Source organism: Pyxicephalus adspersus, chromosome 1 (genome assembly GCF_032062135.1).
Source record: "Pyxicephalus adspersus chromosome 1, UCB_Pads_2.0, whole genome shotgun sequence".
Lineage (NCBI taxonomy): Eukaryota > Metazoa > Chordata > Amphibia > Anura > Pyxicephalidae > Pyxicephalus > Pyxicephalus adspersus.
The window spans coordinates 30,122,224-30,144,303 of NC_092858.1; the positions used below are offsets into that span (position 1 = coordinate 30,122,224).

At 40.4% G+C, this 22,080-nt stretch overlaps 1 protein-coding gene across 1 annotated transcript in view; it reads left to right on the forward strand.

Moving 5' to 3' along the window:
- Positions 1 to 1,248: 1,248 nt before the first annotated feature.
- The window catches only part of LATS2 (large tumor suppressor kinase 2), a 40,355-nt gene continuing 19,523 nt past the window's right edge, over positions 1,249 to 22,080 (forward strand). The window contains exons 1-3 of the mRNA XM_072405028.1: positions 1,249 to 1,380; positions 3,857 to 4,076; positions 7,371 to 7,882. Coding sequence (XP_072261129.1) covers positions 7,538 to 7,882 — 345 coding nt within the window. The 5' untranslated portion in view covers positions 1,249 to 1,380; positions 3,857 to 4,076; positions 7,371 to 7,537. The remainder of the gene's footprint in view (positions 1,381 to 3,856; positions 4,077 to 7,370; positions 7,883 to 22,080) is intronic.

The window sequence follows — 22,080 nt, forward strand, 5'->3', positions numbered from 1 at the left end:
ATGAACATTTCATCAGGACAATGTCAGAAGTGGATAAGAATGCTTGGTTATCATTCAAAGCCATTGTCAAGGACTTAATAATTACAAATATTTACACAGAAATTGTCCAGAATATCTCGGAGAGCTACAAAACGCTTGGTTGCAATATGAGAATCAAGGTGCATTTTCTGCATAGCCATCTTTCTAACTTCCCGGAAAACCTTGGTGCAGTCAGTGATGAGCAAAGTGAACAACTCCTCCAAGATTTGAAGGTCATGGAAGGACGGTATTATTATTATTATTATTATTATTATACAGTATTTATATAGCGCCATCATATTACGCAGCGCTGTACAGAGTCCATAGTTGTGTCACTAACTGTCCCTCAAAGGAGCTCACAATCTAATGTCCCTACTATAGTTATATGTCATTAATGTAATCTAGGTCAATTTAGGGGGAGCCAATGAACCTAACTGCATGTTTTTGGGATGTGGGAGGAAACCTGTATCAGGGTAGATGGGATGTACATATGATGGCTGACTATTGTTGGAGCATCCGGCGGGATTGTCCTAACACTGAACTGTCCAGGAAAAGCTATAGACGTTAATTTTTACCTTAACTGCTTACCCCATTTTTTAAAAAATGTTTTACTGTAAAAATTCATAGCGTAACAATAAATCCTTAGTATGAAGAAAAGAAATTTAAATAAACTGTACATTCAAGTTATTATTTAATTATTTTGTAATTGTATGTATAATTTGTATGTATTTGTAACTGGATGTGATAGCAAAAAACTGGGGTCACTTCTAGATTCACCACCCAAAAATTAGTAAAAAACAAGTGTAAGAAATAACTCAACAAAAATGTGTTATAGAACACTTGCTCCTTTGTTCTGAACAAGAAGCAAAGTGTTCTGTAGCCCCAAACACACTTTCTGATCTAGACTGACAAGGTGGCACTGCTATAGATGTGAGTGTTGTCAGCCTAGAACAGGAAGTGAATTACTGATAGGTTCACCAAGTGAAAATAAAGAAAAAATAGGTAAGGTAGGCAGCCACCACACCTAAGGTTGGTAAAGTTGCTATATAAAATGGTACAGATGGGGTTTGGTAACATTAGATATTTATTTGCATAGAACATAATCATGCAGGGTGCCCAGCACAACCATGACAGTCTATGGTTGCCATGATACTCTAAGCTCTTACTAAGTCCCGCCCCCGGGCTGTATCATCCAATAGCTGGCTGGCGGTGAATGACGCAGGCAGCGCAGAACACGTGATCACAATGGAATGCAAACAATGCGGTGAACGTCCAAGTCCGTCCTGCTGTATGTATCGTCTGTGGGGGAGAGCGGGGAGCCGAGCACGGCCGTACAGGGAGCAAGGAGCAGCCCGGAGATAGGTAACGGCACTTCCAGTGTAACACGTGGGGAGAGGAGGCATGGGGCACCCAGGGAGAGGAGCTCCACTGCTTCCTACACATACGGTAGGGCTGGAGATGGGCATGGAGGCTGGCATGGAGACTGTACGCCGGGTGTACGGCTTGTAGGGGGGCACATAGATTGTTTATATGGAATGCAGGCCGATTATATGCTATGGGGTTCTACAGGATGACATGGAGGACTGGGCAGATGGCATGGAGCACTGGGCAGATGGCATGGAGCACTGGGCAGATGGCATGGAGCACTGGGCAGATGGCATGGAGCACTGGGCAGATGGCATGGAGCACTGGGCAGATGGCATGGAGCACTGGGCAGATGACATGGAGCACTGGGCAGATGGCATGGGGTTCTAGGAGTGTGGCACAATGGGCTGGCGAGATGGCATGAGAATCTAAAGGGCTGACATGAGCTATTGCACAAATTGCTGTGTCAGAGGAGTGACATAAGCTGCTACAGAGATGGCATGGAAGACTGGACTGATGGCATGGGCTCACAGAAGAATGGCAATTTGTGCTGGGGAGATGGCATGAGATTCCTATGGAGATGAGATATTGCAGAATTTTCTTGGAGTGTCAGAGGGCCGCCATGATGGACTGGACAGATGGCATGGGCCTTTAGAACAATGGCATCATAGGCTACGGAGATGGCATGGGATACTAATGGGGTCATGTGAGGGATGGAGTTTCAGAACGGTGGCATGGGGGACTAGAGAGACAACATGGGGTTCTTAAAAGGTGATATGGGGCATCAAAGAAAAGCATGGGATTCTAGAGGGTTGGCACAACACACTGGAGAGAAGTATGGGGTACTAGATTGGGGGCATGGAGGACTGTATGAGGTATTGGAGAGAAGCATGTAGTTGTGGAGGGTTGGCATGGCATACTCTAGACAAGCATGGCGTTTTAGAGGTTTGGCATAGAGGAATGCAGAGAAGTGGTATAAAGTGTAGAGGGATGGCATGGGAGAGTGGAAAGAACCATGGAGGTCTAGAGGGGTGACATGGGCGACTTGATACTTGGGACTTGGAGTACTGGAGAGATGGCTTTAGGGACTTATAGAGTCCTATGGAGTCGGTATGAAACACTGGAAAGATGGAAGTTCTGGAGAGGTGACATGTGGTACCAGATATAGGCAATGTTAATTTTGTTAGGTAGATATATGGTACTAGAGGGCATGGCGTTCAAGAGAGTTGGCATTAATGAGAAGCTGACAAAGTGATATTGAACAGAGGGCATGGAGTTTTAGAGGTAGAGATGCGACTTGCGTTGTTGGGTAGAGGGCTTGGCATTTTAAAGAGGTGACAGAAAGTTTTTGAGAGGTGTTCTGATTTATTAAGGAGAAAGCCTGGCATTCTGGAATGGTGGCATCTTAAACTAAAGAGATTGACTTTTAGAAAAGTGTCATGTGGTACTGAAAGCGAGTTATTGTGTTGTACAGAAGCAGCATGCAGAACTGGAGAAGAAAAACATGGAACCCTTATAGGTTTGTATCCAGTATACCCACTATGGTGGGGGTGTCATGCTGCACCTGAGAAGTGGCATGGAGTTCTATATTAAAGGTTGCATCAATGGGATGCATCGTGGCTGCTGGGCACTGTAGTGGAGACATAATATCTGTTGTTGTATGTAGTACCAGAATGCAGTGCGACAATGGCTGGTGTAGCTGAATTCTGGGAATTTTGTGCAGGGTGTATACAGTTAGGTGACATATAGCGTGGTTATTGAAGTGGAGTGGCACTATAAGGTACATTCAGGGGGGTTGCAGCGGTGGACGGTGGGTTATACTATTCTGAATATAATTGCTCACTGGTAGTGGAAGATATAAAAAAAAAGCATTATTATTATTAATAATAATAAACAGGATGTATATAGCACCAACATATTACACAGCACTGTACAAGAAAAAAGGGCTTGCAATTGACAGACGAATACAAAAAGTGACACAGAAGTAGGAGGGGACAGTGCCCCAAGGAGCTTACAATCTAATGCATTCAATGTAAAATTTGATCTATATATTATAAAGGATTGCATTACTACCAATTATATTGGACCATGTTACATCCAACCGGGTCAGATTTATGTTGGGCTGCTATGGACTATCACACTTTTTCTTTTCCCTCAGTAAAAAAAAAAACTTGTGTTGTTTTTTTTTCTTTTTTTACACCACTAATTGTCAGTGATATTATATCCCCCCTCCTTTCTAATAATTAACATGTGACCTGTATACTTTTCAGCAGGTAATTAGACAGGGCTCCTTAAAGCTGTTGGCATAATATTTATATTGACATTTGTGTCCTGTTGTCTAAAAACCAAAGTATCAAGAAACTGCTTGGTTGGCTTTGCCTAGAGCATTCCTGTTGTATGAGAGGCACATGGGGATTTTTTTTCCTCTCTCTCTCTTTCTCTGTATGCTGATCAGACTGTAAATTCTCCCCAGCTTGGAATGTGCCTCTGTGACTGAGCAGTTGACGCCAAAAGGAAAGAGGAGGAGGTGAAGGAGGAACTTTCAGCAACTTCCCAAAGAGAAAGGAGCCGTCCTATTCCTTGGATTCTTTTTTTCTTCCTCTGTTACATAGACGTCTTCAAACTCCGTGTAAAGGAAACTACCATGCGAATAACTGAAAGGTGGCACTGCCAGGACTGGGACACTAGCCAAGGTAATGTACCAGGCAGTTTGCTCTGTCTTGCACTGATGACTGTTTGGAATTGTGTTTGAAACCAAGCTGACAACTTGCTGGACATGTCCTCCAGGCTCTTTAACTATCTTTAACACAAAGGTGTCATGAGGCCACTTTTATTGGGTGTAGAGTAAACATGTTGGAGTTGTTTAGGGCTGGTATTTTACAGTCATGTGCCGATTCTCTTACCGCACCAGGAGATTTACTTTAAAAAGATCAACCACAACATTTATATTGTAGGACAGGAAAGCATACCAATACATTTTAATTAATATTTATTACCCTTGTTTGCTTTCGTTGCTAAAGAGTAATCTAAAAAAAATAATGATGTCCCTGGGAAAATGAAAACACAAAAATGCTGTGTATGCCAGCATTGTTCACACAACGGGTGATAACTATATAAGTCTTTTACAGCAGCAGCCTTATTTCTTGGACAGAATAGAAACTTCAGAAGCTTGTGATTGTAGCATTTATAGAATTGGTTATTTCACTGTCCTGTTTATATTTCACTCATTTTTTGCTGATTATTATAGCCAGGTATTCTTGGAGTCGTATACACAGAACTGCCAGTGACAGGAAGTTTAAAGCTGCTGTTCTAAGAATAGATGAACAGCTTTGATACAGGAATTTGCAATTTTTATGCTTTTAAATGTGTTTTCTTTCCATACATTTTTTATTTTGTACAAAGAGATTAATATACCGTATGACTCACAGCAATAAGACTTTAATCACCCATCTATTAGAAGTGTGGCCATCCCAGCACAACCACAGTTATGTGGACTGTGCCTGACCCTGCTGGATGCTGCAGATATGTTTAAGAACCTTTTAATTCCTGAATTCTGCCACTGCAGAGAGCAATACACAAGCAGATGGGATCCTTTCTGATGGCTGTAGTACTCTGCATTGTCTATGCGGGGGATGAAATCCAGTTTACATCATTTTCTTGCCCAGATGTGCTTTTAACCTGTCTCAGTGACCTTTTAAAATGCCTGTAAAATGCCTTGTATGGAGGTAATTAGAAGAAGATGTGCCTGAGGCTTATCTGCAGTGTTTTGTAACTCTAGGCATTCAACGGCATACGTTCTTGATATTTCATATCCAAACATCAATTAAAGGCTTCCTGGCATCTGGTTCTTTAAATTAGTTTGAGCTTTGGAAGTTATTTATTTACAGTAAACAATATGGAAGAAATGTTTGAGGTTCACCTAAGTGTGATTGATGTATGGGTCTGTGAATTATGAATTGAGAGGTGCAGTCCACATTCATAGGTGCTGTTGGGTAAATATGAAATAATTCTGCATATGACTCTGTAAAAAAAAGGTTTTGAGAACAATGAAATTATTTACCTTTATACAATTTTTAACAAGGTAGTACAAGAACACCTAGAACAAGGTCTCTGCGTTACAAACATATTGTGAAATGGTATTGTGTCATTTACTATTATTTACTGTATTATTCTTATTATTAACTTGTATTTATATATTGCCAACATATTATGCAGCACTTTACAAAGCCAATAGTCATGTCACTAACTGTCCCTAAAACAGCTCTAATGTCCCGACCATAGTCATATGTCATCAACATAGTCTAAGGCCAATTTTTGAGGGAAATCAATCAAACTAAATCCATAAATTTTGTAATATGACAGCTTCTTTTAGCAGGGCATACCACCCAGGATTTTTTCGGTGACCGCCCTGCTGTTTTTGGGTGGTTATCCAAGAGTTGGGTCACAATACAGGGGTTTCCACCCGCCTCCAATTTCTTGCCATCCGGCTCTGGGTTCAACATTGTAGTTCAGTGTTGGAGTTGATGGTCAGAGCTTATTCTTAACATGAACAGTACATATGGGGCCAAGGATCCAAGGGGGCTTTTATTAATATTACACACCAGCGCCATCATATTACGCAGCTATGTACAAATTCATGTCACTAACTGTCCCTCAAAGGGGCTCATAATCAAATATCCCTACTTCAGTCATATGTCTTTAACACAGTCCACGGTCAATTTCGGGGATAGCCAAATAACCTAACTGCATGTTTTTGGGATGTGGGGGGAAACCTAAGAACCTAGAGGAAACCCACACAAACATGGATAGAACCTGCAAACTCCATGCAGATTTCCCTGTTCTTTAGAAACGTTTTAGGTCAGGTTCACCTTAACACTAAGTATTCTTAACTGAATATAGTTGTATGAGCCCAGTTGTTTTCTTTAAGTCCAAGGTAGATTCTCAAATACATGGTTTGAAAACTATTGCATTCTCTTAAACAGACGAATGCAGATAATTATGGGAGCTGCAGTTTACTGTGATGTAAGGAGATCTAAAACTTCTTAAAAGGTATTTGGCTTCCTTGGTTTTATATATCATCCTGTACAAATGCTTACTCCATATAATAGCAAGAGGCGATTTATTTAGTTTCATTTTATATGTCTCTCCTTTTCCTAATTCCATGTGTGACATATTTTGTGTGTGACAGCTATAGGAAACACCTGGCCAAAGAACAGAACTGCTAAAATGCTTTATATGATAATAAAAGAGATGGTGTACACCACTGACAAACCATTAGAAAAGCAAAAAGTTTACAGAATTACAAAACCAGATTATAGAGCTTAGTCAAACAGGACAAGCATCTAAAGGTGCTGGATAAAAAATAGCAGAAAGTGCAAAAAATATGCAAAAGTATACAGTGTTTAAGCCAGAATTGATTTAGAGCTGGGTTGGAAGAAATTGTAGGGCCAGCCACTGTATTGTGACCCAACTCTTCAGTGACCACCCAAAAACAGCCGGGTGGTTACTAAAAAGTGCCTGGTGGTGCACCTGGACAAAAGGGGCTGGTGAGAACACTGAATATAGAAACCATATATACTGGAGTTCTATAGGATTAGCTCTATTGCATTTATTGGTGATTGCTTTTAGGAGTTGGAGTTGATTTGTAATGCAAATAATTGACACATTTAGGCATTAGGAGCCAGATCCTAGGGCCCCCTTGGTTGGTGGGGCCAAACATATTAGAGTGCTGAAGACCGCAGTTCAGAGCCTCCAATCATCATTCAAACTGGTTGGCATTTCCTCCTCAAAAGACTCTTTTTTTGTGTTACTGGAAGTAGCTCTGCAGTATATCAGAAAACTCATGCTAGCACCTGGAGATGCCACAATGTAAATGTTCAATACATTTTAATATGTTGTGTAATGTTATAGGGTTATTTATCCAAACTGCATGTAATCATCATAGAGATAAAACTATTGCAATAACACTACATGCTTTTGTTTTTCAGGGTAAGAATGTGGAACTCCTCCTTATTTGGATGGTATAGGAACTATCATTACACAACTCTGGATCCTGTACCTGGAACAGTTTGTGATGGATAAACATAATTGAACATCCTATGGTTAACTTGTGGAAAGAGCAACTGTATGCTGAGCATATAAACCTGGATTAACCATGAGGCCAAAAACTTTCCCTGCTACCACCTATTCTGGAAACAGCAGGCAGAGACTGCAGGAGATTCGGGAGGGCTTGAAGCAGCCACAAAAGCCAGCTGCTCAGGGTTTATCTGTTGGACCCAACAATGATTCTCTGCAAATTCTGCATGGTAAAGATGCTGCAAGACAGCAGCAACAGCAGCAGCAACAGCTGCGACAGCCTGCCAAATTTGGGCCTTACCAAAAGGCTTTACGGGAGATCCGATACTCATTGCTGCCCTTTGCCAATGAATCTGGAAATGTGGCTGCTGTAGAAGTGAACCGGCAGATGCTACAAGACTTGGTGAAGGTGGGCTGTGACCAGGTAGGTTGAGTAACATGAGTTCAGCTAAAGAATTGAAGATGTTCCTTTTTTTTCCCCCCCAGTATTCTTTAGACAACTATCAGTATTGCAGCTGCAAGTCTATGTACACACGTGCAATAATTGTCATTGGAAAGGATCTTTCACGATTCTTTCCAATGACTAATGACGGCACGATGCATGAACGAGTGCTGTACATACAGCGCCATTCTGCTCTATGGAGAGGGAAAGGGGAGATTGACGGAGCTTCCATTATGATCATTCGTTGTCCAACGTCTGTGGATCCGCCAGGACGGTCGTTCAGACGATGGAGGACAAGCGCTGTACACACGCAAGATTCTCGTCAGATATCGGCCCTGAGCTATTGCATGTGTGTAAACAGCCTAAGTTGCTGGTAGTATTCTCCCCAGAATTTTTCTTTAAAGCTGGATGGGAAGAGGCTGTAAGCAGTTGCTCCAATAAGGACCATTGAGAGGTTCACAGGAGAAAAAAATAACCCTGTACTGGAGTTTGTCCCTTGATTTTATATATAAAGATATATATATATATATAATATATAAATTTTGTAACATTGTCCAACATTTTATTAAGGTTTGAATTAATAAGTAATTTTTAATTAATAAGTACAAAGAAACAGTAACAATAGAAACAATATATAAAAAGGTTCAACAAAGTCAATATATACATTTTGGACTCCATTGGTGAGGTGTCCCTTCCATATTTCTCAGCTCAGTAATGTCTTCATATACAGGTACTTCTTGTCTTGGGGTGACAACACTGTTTCTCGGGTTTCAGGTATTATTGGGGGAAGCATGATAGGTTACAGGTCAGTAAAATGCTTTTTTGCCAAACTATAATTTACTATGTCTTTAATTCTATATTGAAATTGCATTCTTATTTGTGCCTTTAGAGTTCACCCAAAGCTCATCAGGATTGGAAAAAGCTAGGGTGGACAATTGACCAGTAAATTATATGCCTCGCCTGACAGCTCAGTTTATGTTTCTTATGGAGTGTACTGTGTCTACTAAATTGCTGTCACTAGCACAAGCTAGTTATCTTCCTTGTTTTCCCATTTTTTAAAAATAGTGGACAATACCTAAAGTTATTAAAATCCCTAATAGAGCCTTTGATGCTAATGATCTCTGATGAGAGAACTCATTTTCTTCTTGATACACATTTCTGCAATAAATATTATTACTGGTAATTACTGGCACATGATTGAATAGAGCATCCTGATGTTGCGGCGACAAAGTCCATGTGATAAGAACAACCAGACACTACAGGGCCTTAAAACAAGAGCCCAGAATTCAGGAGCAAGCAGCACATCACAGGGCACAGGTTTCCAATAAAACTGTCACTTACTGACTGCTAAATTGAGTCCACAGTCAGCTTCATGCGAGTGTATAAATACATATTTACTGGATTGTAGAAATTCTCTTCTAAAGATAAATTAGTCTCCCTCGTAGCCAGGCTAATCCTCTGCATTCCTCAGTAGTGTATTTCAAATCTGAGGACGCTTGTCTTCAAGTGGGTTTGGGAATGGACTGGATGATTTCATATTAAGCTGCTCTGCACCTAGTAGATCTTGTCATATGTATTACATGTTTGTCTTGGAATTCAAGTATTGGCTTATCTTTATTTTTATTGATTGCATTCCGTGTTCCCTTTGATCCCGGCATTATGGCTTACATTTTTAGAAGTTTTTCACTTGCTTGGAGTCTCCAAATCCATCTGTAAGTTAATGAGTAAACACCAAGGTAGTCTGGAGTATACAGATCAACCTCTTTGTGTAATCAAAGTGGAAACTTGTGAAGTTTTCAGATCTGATTGTTCAGTGTTTAACCCAGAATTTTTTTAAGCTGGGTGGGAAGAACTTGTAGGCAGGTGGTGGCTCCCATATTGTGATGGAATTCTTTAGCAACCATTTAAAAACAGCCAGGCGGTTACTGAAAAGTGCGGGTGGTGCGCCCAGCTAAAAGGGGCTGGGGAGAACACTGGGGTTACTATTGTAGACCCCATCTAGCTTTTCTAGTTATTTTCAGCATTCAGCTCCCACCCTGGCACCTTGGTTTTTATGTATTTTGTCTACTCATTCAGTATGGCAGCAGTCATGAGGATCTTGATAGTGCAGAACCATATTGCAACTGAATAGCTACTGTTTGTTAATCTTGGAAAGAGATCATTTTGTATTGGTTGCCATTCTCGCTGCCTTACTAAATACACCTGAATTTAACTTTTCATTCTAATTTCAGGCATGGATTTAGAAAAAGTTTGGTTTTTCTATTTATTGCCATACTTTGTACTTTTTAAAGTCAACCTAATTTCCTCTTACATTTGTCCTCTTAATTTTGTATTTATTACCACCCATTGAAGGTAGGAACCCATGATAGCGCAGCATTGTGGAGTTAGTAGAATTCAGAAAATGATCCCCTTGTGCTGGATGAATAGTGTAGTTGAATGCTCATGACAAAAGTTTCAGCAATGTCTGCCGCGTCACAGGAAACATACTCACAATAGGGTAAGGGTGGACCAGTTCCTCTGTGGGATTGTCTCCGTATAAAACCCATCGTTTCTGAAAATTCTTCTCACTCACTGTACATTCCAAACTGTCGATTATTATGACTTCTGAACAGAGTATTGTGCAATATAGGCAGAGTCTACTAGAACGTTAGGCAGCCAGTGCTTCTAATATACAGCAAAAACAACTTAGAAAAGCCTTCAAACTAGCTGGTTAATGATTTACTGTGGCAGCTAAGAGATAGTTTTATTTTTTCATATAAAGGCTAACAGGAGGAGGTTTCTACTTACCTATTGCAGTTTCATTTTAATGTCCTAACAAAAGACAAAACTTTTGGACTTTAGGGGTTCAGGTTTGTCTAATTTCTTTTATCTTCGGTGCCTTAAAAGATCCATTTGTAAGATTTTAACAGCTCTCCCACACAGCACAGCCAAGTGAATCGGACCACTTACAGCTAAAGCCCAAACTCTAAATCATCCGAATACATTCCAAGTTCATCAGAGCAAAAGGTATGCAAAGTCTTCCTGTATGTTTTTATAAAGCAGCTACATCCTAGGCTAGGGAAGGCTGTCCCATGCTATCATGCCGCAAAGATGGACTCTATGGCCCTAATTTATTAAGGGTCTCGGAGGCTGTGGAGGATACACTTTCATAAGTGAACCTGGGTGATCCAGCAACCCTTGAATGGATTTCTTCAAATTTCATTTTTCTGTTTGTTTGCAAATGTTTTGAATCCTGAACCAGATTGATTCCAGGTTGGCTGGATCACCCAGCTTCTCCGATGAAAGCGTATCGTCTCCAGGCTTGGAGAGCTTTAATAAATTAGGCCCTATATGTTAAAGTGGTGGTCGTTCTGCAAAACTTCATACCACTGGGTGCTAATTCAGAGCTAGATCTCCAATCAGCAGGAGGCTGGTATCTTTTTAAGTTCAGGTACTTGCTTTAGTTGTGTTGTATTTAGCATTTTTTCCCCACTATCGTGCTTTGCAGTAACACATACATTATTGCAGCACACAATAAAGCTAAGTTAAGTTTCAGTTCCACAAATTTTGAATGGCAGTGCAACACTGTTAAGACAATGCAACTCTCATTCTTTGTTGTCCATTGTGTTGGAAACAATGCTGCATGGCTTTTTTTTATAGTCTTTTGGTATGTAGCCTGCCTATTTAGTACAATAGGCTGCCTTAATACAGCACATGTTTACGCAGAAAAATGCACTTTAATGCAATGCACAAAAACACCAGAATCTCAATGTGCTTTTAATGATTTCGTGTTCAATATATAGCTACATTTCTTTGTGACTTTTATATTTTCCCAAAGTTTAGATTTACCCGTTGAAAGACAAAAGCTTAAGTTACTGGAGAATTCAGGGTTTCAGGCTATCATTCACCCTAACTTGATGCCTTCTGCTGTCATTTGTCTTCATTATGCCTTTGGCAAGCAGACAATCTAAGCTTAGCATGACAGCATATTGGATGTTCATAGTTTTTGTTTCCTTCCCAGCCCATTTTAAAGATATGAGCATGTACTAAGAAATGCAAAGGTTGCCTTCAGTCTGTACTGTGTTTTTGAAGCAGTTACTAGATGTAGTAGAAGTCATCCTGGAGAGCTGATTTTCCATATCGGAATTAAATCAGAACTAAATGGTAAACATAAATAATTGCAACCAGATAGGTCCTTTATTACTGAAAGGACAGGTGATGTCCCTTCTACAATAAATTAAACCTACCTGGCCGTTTGCAATGTTTTATTTTCATTCACCTGTCCTCACTCCAACATGGACCCACCATCTTTCTTTGCTTGTCTTCCAGTTGTCAGATTTTCAGCCAACTCGATTGGTCAGGCTGGAGTGACGTAGCTTCCGCTTATGTGCATGGCTGGAGTGACGTAGCTTCCGCTTAGTGCATGGCTGGAGTGACGTAGCTTCCGCTTATGTGCATGGCTGGAGTGACGTAGCTCCCGCTTATGTGCATGGCTGGAGTGACGTGGCACCCGCCCGCTTATGTGCGTTGGCCAGAGTGACGTAGCACCCGCCCGCTTATTTGCGTTGGCCAGAGTGACGTAGCTCCCGCTTATGTGCGTGGCCGGAGTGATGTAGCTCCTGCTTATGTGCGTGGCCGGAGTGACGTAGCTCCCGCTTATGTGCGTTGGGCGGAGTGATGTAGCACCCACCCGCTTATGTGCGTTGGCCGGAGTGACGTAGCACCTGCCTGCTTATGTGCGTTGGCCCCAGTGACGTAGCACCCGCCTGCTTATGTGCGTTGGCCCCAGTGACGTAGCACCCGCCCGCCTATGTGCGTTGGCCGGAGTGATGTAGGTTGGCCCCAGTGACGTAGCACCCGCCTGCTTATGTGCGTTGGCCCCAGTGACGTAGCACCCGCCCGCCTATGTGCGTTGGCCGGAGTGATGTAGCACCCGCCTGCTTATGTGCGTTGGCCAGAGTGATGTAGCACCCGCCCGCTTATGTGCGTTTGCCCGAGTGACGTAGCGCCCGCCTATGTGTGTTGGCCGGAGTGACGTAGCACCCGCCCGCTTATGTGCGTTGGCCAGAGTGATGTAGCACCCGCCCGCTTATGTGTGTTGGCCCCGCCTATGTGTGTTGGCCGGAGTGACGTAGCACCCGCCCGCTTATGTGCGTTGGCCAGAGTGATGTAGCACCCGCCCGCTTATGTGTGTTGGCTGCAGTGACGCAGCTTCCGCTTCTGTGCGTGGCCGCAGTGACGCAGCTCCCACTTATGTGCGTGGGATGCCAGGTACCCTTTCACTAAGTTTCAAATGTGCTTAGTGTATTTAGAGAAGAAGATTGCAAACAGGCAGGTAAGTATGTTTTTTTGCAGAAGGGGAATCGCTTGTCCCTTCTGCAAGTCTGCCTGCCTGCAATTTTAAAATGCAAAGTTCCGCTTTAAGTATTACAACTGAGCCTTCTTTCTGCACCCAGTTGCATACTGGCGACTTCATAACTGTTTGCTATCATGTCAGTAAATGAACACATCAGAAAAATAGTTTTCCCTTCTCCCAGTGTGAGCTCTGCCATAAATCATATTATAAAAATCTGATACAAAGTCAAATTCAGCTACTTACACTATCTGTTTTGTTTTTTCATTACCACATACCTCCATTTTTGTTTATATCTGGCTGGAGGTTCTGGCTGGGCACAGACTTGAAATACAGACACACTGTAGAAACCAGAGGGCCCAGTGAACTATTTAATTTCTTCCCTGCTGTCAGCAGAATGTTGAATATCCTCATCCAGAATCAGTAAATCTTTTTAGAGCATGGAATGAGGCGGAGGTGAAGGAGTTAAGGAGATGCTGCATTCCAGCATGGAGTCTCTGGTGAAGTGTGCTCCTGGGTGGGGGGTGGCCTGAATTTCCTTGCAGCTTCTCCAGCCTATAGCTGTGAGAGGAAATGTGTCAGGATAATTACCAGCATTCCAGGCTTTTTCCAGGGGGGGCGTTGTCTCTTCCTTCACTTTGAATTGGCTCCTCAGAACAAAGCATGCAATGCCAATTATAACTGTCTAGAAACATAATTTAAACCGAAATAAAGCAATGTTTAAAATGCAGGTAAGAGAGGTACATGACTCTCCTGCACCGATCCGGTGATATTTTGCTGTACAGAAGTCCATTCATAAGCTGAAATGTATGTGAAAGCCAAAAAATATTATGCGATGCCCGAAGAGATGGCCGTGCAACTTTAAGCGCTGCCAGACTTGTTATTAAATATGTATATTTTCTCTCGCTTGATTTGTAGGGCCTGCATTCCTGTCCAGGCATACGAGTTCTGTTTGTCCTAAGTCACAGGGGATTTCTATTTAAAGGGTCAGTAAATAGATGATTCAGCATAGGGTACATGTTAGTAATCTGAATCACTTAATAACTTTAGTTTCTCGTTCAGACCATTCTGTGCCATATCAGTCTGCTCTACTGCTTTTTTGGCACTAATCTTGGAACCCCTGTTTTTTGTCTGTACATCATGCGGGGAGGTGTTCCCAAACACACCTACTAGAAGCTTTTTGCTGTCTCATAGAATGGAATGGAAAGGATGAAATAAAATATATATCATTAATACGTTCAGTGGATCTGCTTCTTTACTCCCTCCTATCAGTTTCAGTCCTTCAGTTGAAGCTGATTTTTGAGATGTCATCCAAAATACTTTAGGATGTTCACCCATTTATTCTCTGCTCTGGTATTCAGTTACAGAGGATTACACAGAAGTCAAGTGATGGGAATCTTAAGTGAACCTGTTTTTAATAAGAAGTTTACTTTACTTACTAACTCTACTTACTAACTGTGACTATGGACTCTGTAAGGAGCTGCGTAATATCTCAGCACTATATAAATACAATTTATTAATACTAATGCAATAAAGTACATGATTAGCATGTATTGCAGAGTATTTTGTTCAGCCGCCTTCCTGAACATTCACTTTAATGTTCCCTATCTTTTATACCCAAATTCTGTCTATGAGTGCTATAAGAAGTAGTCTTACTCATAAGACTAAGTAGTGTTCCCAGGGAGGGTGGACTCCCAGATCCTGTATCCGGCTCAATCCATGTGTGCAGCTGGGAAAGTTCCATCTGTTACATTTTAGAACCATTATAGTCTTGTGCTTCCAGCTCTGGCACTGTTCCTTTAAGGGGAAATTGTGTGTAAACATATATACAAAGGCAAAGGATGAAGACAAAAGAAAAAAAACTTGACATTTATTTCAAGATTTCCATCCAGCACAGGGCTAACCTTTATTCCTGAAACATTCTTTGCTGTGCGAATATCCTTATCCCAGAGAATCATGAGAGTTTCACTATTGCTTCACTAGTTGTCTGGTCTCAGTGACATAAGGGATAGCATGGTTCAAACCATTAAGTCATAAGAAATCCCAGGTCCTGGTTCTTTACCTGAATAGTAACTATAGAAAACCTAGAGCCACAAGAAACACAAATATGGGCAGGTAGACATGTGTGCACCAAATTTATGTTGCACTAAAGCAAGAATACTTATAAGGATTTCTGAGATGTTTTTGCATACTTACATTTTCTGCATACTTGTTCAAGGTCTGTGATTTAGAAATATTGGAACCTAACATAGCCAGACATGTAGGAATGTCAGAAAAAAGACAGCAATGACAGCACCCATAATTTTTCTAGCAATACTGTAAGTAGGACATTTAGGTCAAGAGCACAGAGGTAAGTATTTTAAACTCAAAACACCTGTTTACTGTATGTTTACCTGTAGATCCCTCAATGGCGCTGGACTATCCTTCAATATGCTCTTGCGTCGTCCTAGAATTCCTCTTTGTCCGGGCAGTCTCCTCTTCCATCTTTTACTTGTCTTTTTGCTAAGATACCCGATCTACACAGTAATGTAGCCGGCGCTGTAAAGGGGGAAAAAAGAGCCAATCTCACTGCACAGGCATGAGAGCAGCATCTCATTTCCCTTTGTGGAAAAAATGCCCCAGAAAATGCGCAGAAGCAGTAGCCAGAGCCTCCCGGAATGCGTGTGTGGTGCTTCACCCTTTTTTTTTATTTTTTCTCACTGTTACTTCCCTTTCTCCTTTTTAGCATGACTTAGGAAGCACATGATTGGCTTTTTTTGCTGCTTTTCCCTCTCCCATTTTGAGCACTTTTGCATAGAGTACTTTGTGTTTCATTACCCACATTTACAAATCTTGATGTTTTTTTTTTTTAAAAAAAGGAACAGTTCCAAATGATGGAATGATCTGAATGTTCTTTTAGGGGTTTCCCCGCATGTTAAAAAGTTTTAGATACACTGGTCTAGTGTGTATTACTTTACAGCAAATATGTCCTATGTTACTTTTGGAACTTCTGCAGTACAGTTGCAGCTTTCCCTTTCACATGTACCGGTATGTAAAATAATGATGATATGGCTAAAAATGGTGCTGTTTTCCAGTTATTAGAAAGCCAGACTGGCTCAGTAACATTTTGCTCGCTGTAAACAATGCTATATCTTCGTGCTAACAAAACATCACTTGCACAAGTCCAAATTTACATTACACATTTACAAGTTGAGCTTTAAGTTTGAAATGGCCCCAACTGTTGTGACTTTTAGTTAGTACATAGGCTGAAATTTCCTGTAAGTATCATTAGCTACAGTGACCTTTTACACAGCCACAATGGGAACAGCATGATTGGCAGCTCACAGGCACACGGTTAACTGTTGCTACATGGTAGATCACCAAGCCTACCAGCGGCCATGCAAATCTTCAAAAAAACAACTGCACAGGCAAAAGCATCACTTTCCGTCAACCTTGCACCAAATGGTTCCCAACCTCACACATTCACTTGAATAGGAGAGGTTGTGACCACAGTTGAGCCCATGGTAAAACACTATGGGTCTGATTTATTAAAGCTCTTCAAGGCTGAAGAGTATACACTTTCATCAGTGAACCTGAATGATCAAGCAAACTTGGATTGGATTTCTTCAAAGTCATTTGAATCCTGGATCAGATCCATTTCAGGTTTACAGAAACTCCCAGCTTCACGGATGAAAGTGTATTCTCTGAAGCCTTGGAGAGCTTTAGTAAATCAGGGCCTTTGGCTTTCTGCAAGACAAAAAATGGCCTTTAATGTGTTAACCTCTCAAGAACATTGCTGTATAATGGGGGGAATGTACATTTTTACCATTGGCCAATTTTGTCCTTTGGAATTGCCATTGTAAATGAGTAGGTTAGAGAAACATTTGTACTTGCCATGGTGGAATAAACTGTTCATGTACATGAAGAAAAAATGTGGTATGGAGCAGAGTCTGTTAAGGACACATCACTATCGTTAATCAATGTAAAGTTCAATGTTGGTGGCTGCAACATGTGAAATACTTGGCATACACTTATCTCAAGTACAAGTATGAACAGTATGCTCAGTATTTAAAGCTTACACATTCCTGTCTGTATAGAATTTGTGCGATAATTCTGACCAGGCATAACTTTCTATTTTGTATTGTTTTAACAGCCTGTAAAGATTTTTTGAATCAGAAGGGTATTCTTTGGTAATTGTGCCTTGTATTGGAATAGGGGGAAAAACACTCATTGTCCTTTTTAGATTCATGATTTATTGTCTCAGGGAAACTTTTAAGAAAACTTAAAAAGTAAGAAAACTTGGGTTGGCTGTATGTAAAGATAGGAGGCAGTCGTAGGGTGCTTGCAGCCCTCGTGTAATTTTATTTTCTATGTTTTATATTATGAAAGCTGAAGGAAGGGTGTCTACAGCACTGGCTTCCAACAAAGAAGGCAATAGCAGTCCATATATTATGCAGCAATAAACACTGTTTTCTCCATAATTAATCAGTGGAGACATTTGGCAGGATCTACTTATTCCTAATATATCAGATTGTCCTGTCATCGGCTGGAAGATAGTTGTACTGGACAACTGTCATTTCAATGTTGAAACGAGAAATAAACAAAGAGAAATAAACAAAGGAGTTGAACTTTGCCTACTTCATTGGGAGGCGTCAGCACTGGTTGTAGTAACATTTTTTGTCTCATTTATTAAGCCTTTTTCCTTAGGGTAGAAAAAAAAAAAGCTAAAAACCTCTAGCTGGGCTTTTGATCATGTGATTATTCCAAATTAATATTGCCTACCAAGATACATGCTGGAGGAGTTACATATTTGAATAAATAATTCCCTTTGTTTTATCATAGGGTGCATTCATGAAATAATCTTTCAGTTGTACATCCTGGAATCCTAGATACTTGAATTAAATAAATTGAAGAACATAATTGAAATATCAGTTTTGTTTAGACTGACCCTTTAAACATTGTGTTTTGTATATTTTATGCTTACATTATTTTCTAGATCTGCTCCTGGATCTCATCTCTTATATTGGAGCTGTCTTTGACACTGATACATGCCAGCTAAGCTATATGTCATCTCTGCCTTTATTTTACACAGACTAGACGCATTATTTTTGGTCCTGGATGCTTTTGCAAAATTAGTTGTACATGTTGCTGGTTTGTCACATACTCCACATAGCTGGAGAACCAAACTGGACAAATTTGTAGGTCCAGCTGCAGAAAAGAAATTCCTCTTATAATAGAAGATGTTTTTAGAATGTCTGTTAACAGGTGGATTTCTGAATGATGGAAGAAAATAGAAAAGAACTATAGGGATGTGTGCGTGTGGATTCTGTAGTTCTTTTCCAGGCGACACTAGTATTTTAGTATTGTATTTTTATTTTGTTAGGCCTTCTCCTTGATTTGTATGTGTATATGTATGTGTAAATAATACGCACACGCGCGTACATACTAGGTCTGGTCTGGCTGAGGTTTTGTAAGGCCCCCAATCTAACGTTGCAGACTTCACCTTCAGTAAGCCCCCACACGGTTGACCCCAAGGATGGCATCTTGGGATAGGCTGGCAGAGGACCAGATTAGACAGTACAAGAACTACAAGGCAAATCTAGAGTATAGAGCTATGGTCATACACGGGTGATCAGTCCACCAAACGAGGTAGAGAGGGAGTAGGCACAAGCAGAGTTGGGGTCGCAGGCAGAGGTCCGTCCAGGCTGCATATAAATGATGACAAAACAATACTTTTCAGGGCCAGGCCACATTGAACGCCTGCTAAAATTACAATATCCACAACTCACAGTATATTAGAGTCAGTCAGTTGGAAGAATGCCTCTTACATTGCTGGCTATTGGGAAGGGGGTCACCCTAACCGATAAGCTAAAATATTATTGGGATCTGGTAAACTGACCTGGGAATACAAACTGCTAATTGTCCAAGGAACCCCTAGCAACTTCTGGAGGAATCCTGGTTGAGAAAAACTGGCCTAGAGGTACCGATTCTATAGCCCCAAACTGTTTTTAAAACAAATAATTTTTTTGTTACTACAGATGTGATAAGCTGCTCAACATCCAAGTGAGAGAGGGTAGCTACTATCTTAGCGATCTAAACTTTGCAACATATTAAAAACAAAAAAAATATTTGCTTTAAACAGCCCTTAGACTAAAATGAAAGACCAACTTTTTCTCTGGACCCCCACCTTTCAAAATCATCTCTTTTTATTAGGTGAACCTAATGCACCTAAAAAGAAAAATGTTAGATTTATACTTACATATACATATACTGACATATTCTAAAACAGATTTATCGACTTACTTTACTTGTGACTTTAAATATGAAAAACCTTTAACTGGAAGGCAGAATGCAAGTTTCATATTTCCAGGCAGAAAAGCAATTGTTGAACCATTTTCACCCGCAGCATTTCTTAAAAATCTGTCTTTACTAAGCAGGTATGAAATGTTTACATTCTCACAAGAGAATGACAAAAATGGCAAGAATGATCAGTTTCTGCAAGCATGTTCCACGTACATAAATTCCACCCCTCTGCCTGTCTGTTACACATGTTCTCAATCTGGATTCTTCTATTGCTGCTTCCAGATTAGTGCTAAATCTTCATGTAGTGAAACAGATCTGGAACCAATAAATCACCAGAGTATATTATAAGTTAGTAAATGTCATATCTAAATTTTAATTACACTTCAAATTTTAATTAGATTCTTTGTACTGCGAAAGTCTTTGTAGTTGTCCAATCGGAAAGGTAGAATAATTGCTTCTGTTGTCCGGAGGAGTGCTTATTATGATATTAGTTTATTGGTAAAGAAAGTATTTTTATGTTCAGCTAATCAAATCCCAACCTGCATTTTGTAGCACAGCTTAAAAAATAAGGATAATCACACTTTCAGGCTGTTCCATGACAATTGTTAGGATTGTGTCTTCCTGGAAACTTTATGAATGTATACTTAAGCAAACTTAGCTGCATGATGTTTATTAGCAACCAAAGTATTTCTGCTTTATGTTATGTTGGGAGATTTCCCTTCACAACCAATAACCAGGAGAAAGTCTTCCCAAAGAAAAGGAGAATCCTCTGTTGTTGATAGTGTCCCCATTGGAAATTTCCTCTCTGTTCCAATGGTACAGTTGTAAGCAGGCATAGAGAGGCGATCTCCCACTAAAGCTGTAAAATGTGGGATTTCTTCCTGCTTTGTAAAGATTTCCAGTGAAGAAATTTGAAAACTCAACACAAGTTCTAACTCTTTCCCTATTCTAACAAAAACATGGAAAAGAAGTTTTGTCTACTTCCAACATTTTTGTTTGCCAAGGCACCCTTTTTAACTTATGAAGGAACATTTTAGTGTCTGCTTTTAATAACTAATGTTTGTATTATGATGAGTTATGTGGATGGTTATTTTCAAGTCTGACAGGAGTGATAAATATGTTAGGTATGTCACATTCATTAATATACATGGGATGTAAAACTTATGTGAAAACAGTGGATACGTCTGATTAAGGAGCTATAACGGTAGTGCTGTGCAATTCACAGACCAAATCTAAGTCTAATTAGTCTTATGAACAACTGCAACAGATACACAGAAAACAGCAGATGTGCCCAAAATGCACCATTAGGAAATCCCAGGCTCCTGGCACACAGAGCTTTTGTGCGTGTTCAGTTACACTAAACATAAATATTAAAATATTACGGCACAATGAGCAGATTGACATTGTAAGATTGAACCAACAGTCCTCTAGTAGGTATGAGCGCCTAGTAAACTGAAACACACAATATATTAACTTTAAGTGGTAGTAAATTTAGTATAAATCTGTCAAAAACTGTCAAAAATAATAGACAGAAAATAACTGCAGTAAAAATGTGTGTCACAACAATCAGTAGATCTAAGTGCAGTAAACTTAAAGATTCTTGACTTGTACCTGTGGAAACGGAACATGGTCCAGCTATCTCCTTTCTCAATATTGGTTCTTTAGTGTGATGGGGGTTTTGGCTTACCAATAGGTTGAGAACCATGGGAAAAGCTAGACTTTTACAGGAAGAGATGACAGATACATATACCTTCAAATGCCAGTATCTACCGATCTACTGAATGTGTTATGTAGTTTTCACTAAGAGGCAAAGCATGACAAGTGGGAGATGCTAGCAGTGCCCAGCCTCCTAGTAAGGTCCACATGCAATTCTGAGCCTCTAGGATGAAATCCATTGAATGAAAGACCAAAGCTAGGGACCATAAGACCAGGGAGGAAAGGATCAGTATTTCATGGAACCCTGGGGGTCCTCCAGAGATTACTGGGGATTCCTTGAACAATGGCCACTTGTGTCTCTCAAGGTCAGCTTAAGTGACACCAATGATCTTTTTGGCTATCTGTAAGTAGGGCATTCTTCCTAATGGCAGAAATATAAGAGACAGTCTTCCTACTGACCACCCTGCTAATACACTGTGAGTTGTGAATATAGTAATTATAGAAGGGGTTCCCTAAAGACCTGAAAAATATTTTATTTTAAGTGTTCCCCCATGTAAAAAAGTTCAGAAAGCCTGAATTAGACTATACTTCATGTCCATCAGCCAAGTAACAAGACTGACTTGTTTCTAATGCAGAGGACCCTGTACCACTGTACAATACTAAAACTAAAATGGCAGAAGTTGGTCCTTTTCTTGTAAAATAATGGCGCTAATTAGGTACTTATGTGTACTTATTGGTCTCTAATACACACGAGCCAATAACTGGAGCAGAGTAGCCCAACAAGCAAAACTTTTTTAGCCCATTCTGCTCAGCCAGATTGGAGAGTTGTCTGTAATTGTAGCTGTGAATCTAAAATACATTTCCAAATTCCAACAAATAAGATTGGCTAAGCTTTTCTTCCAGCCAGTGA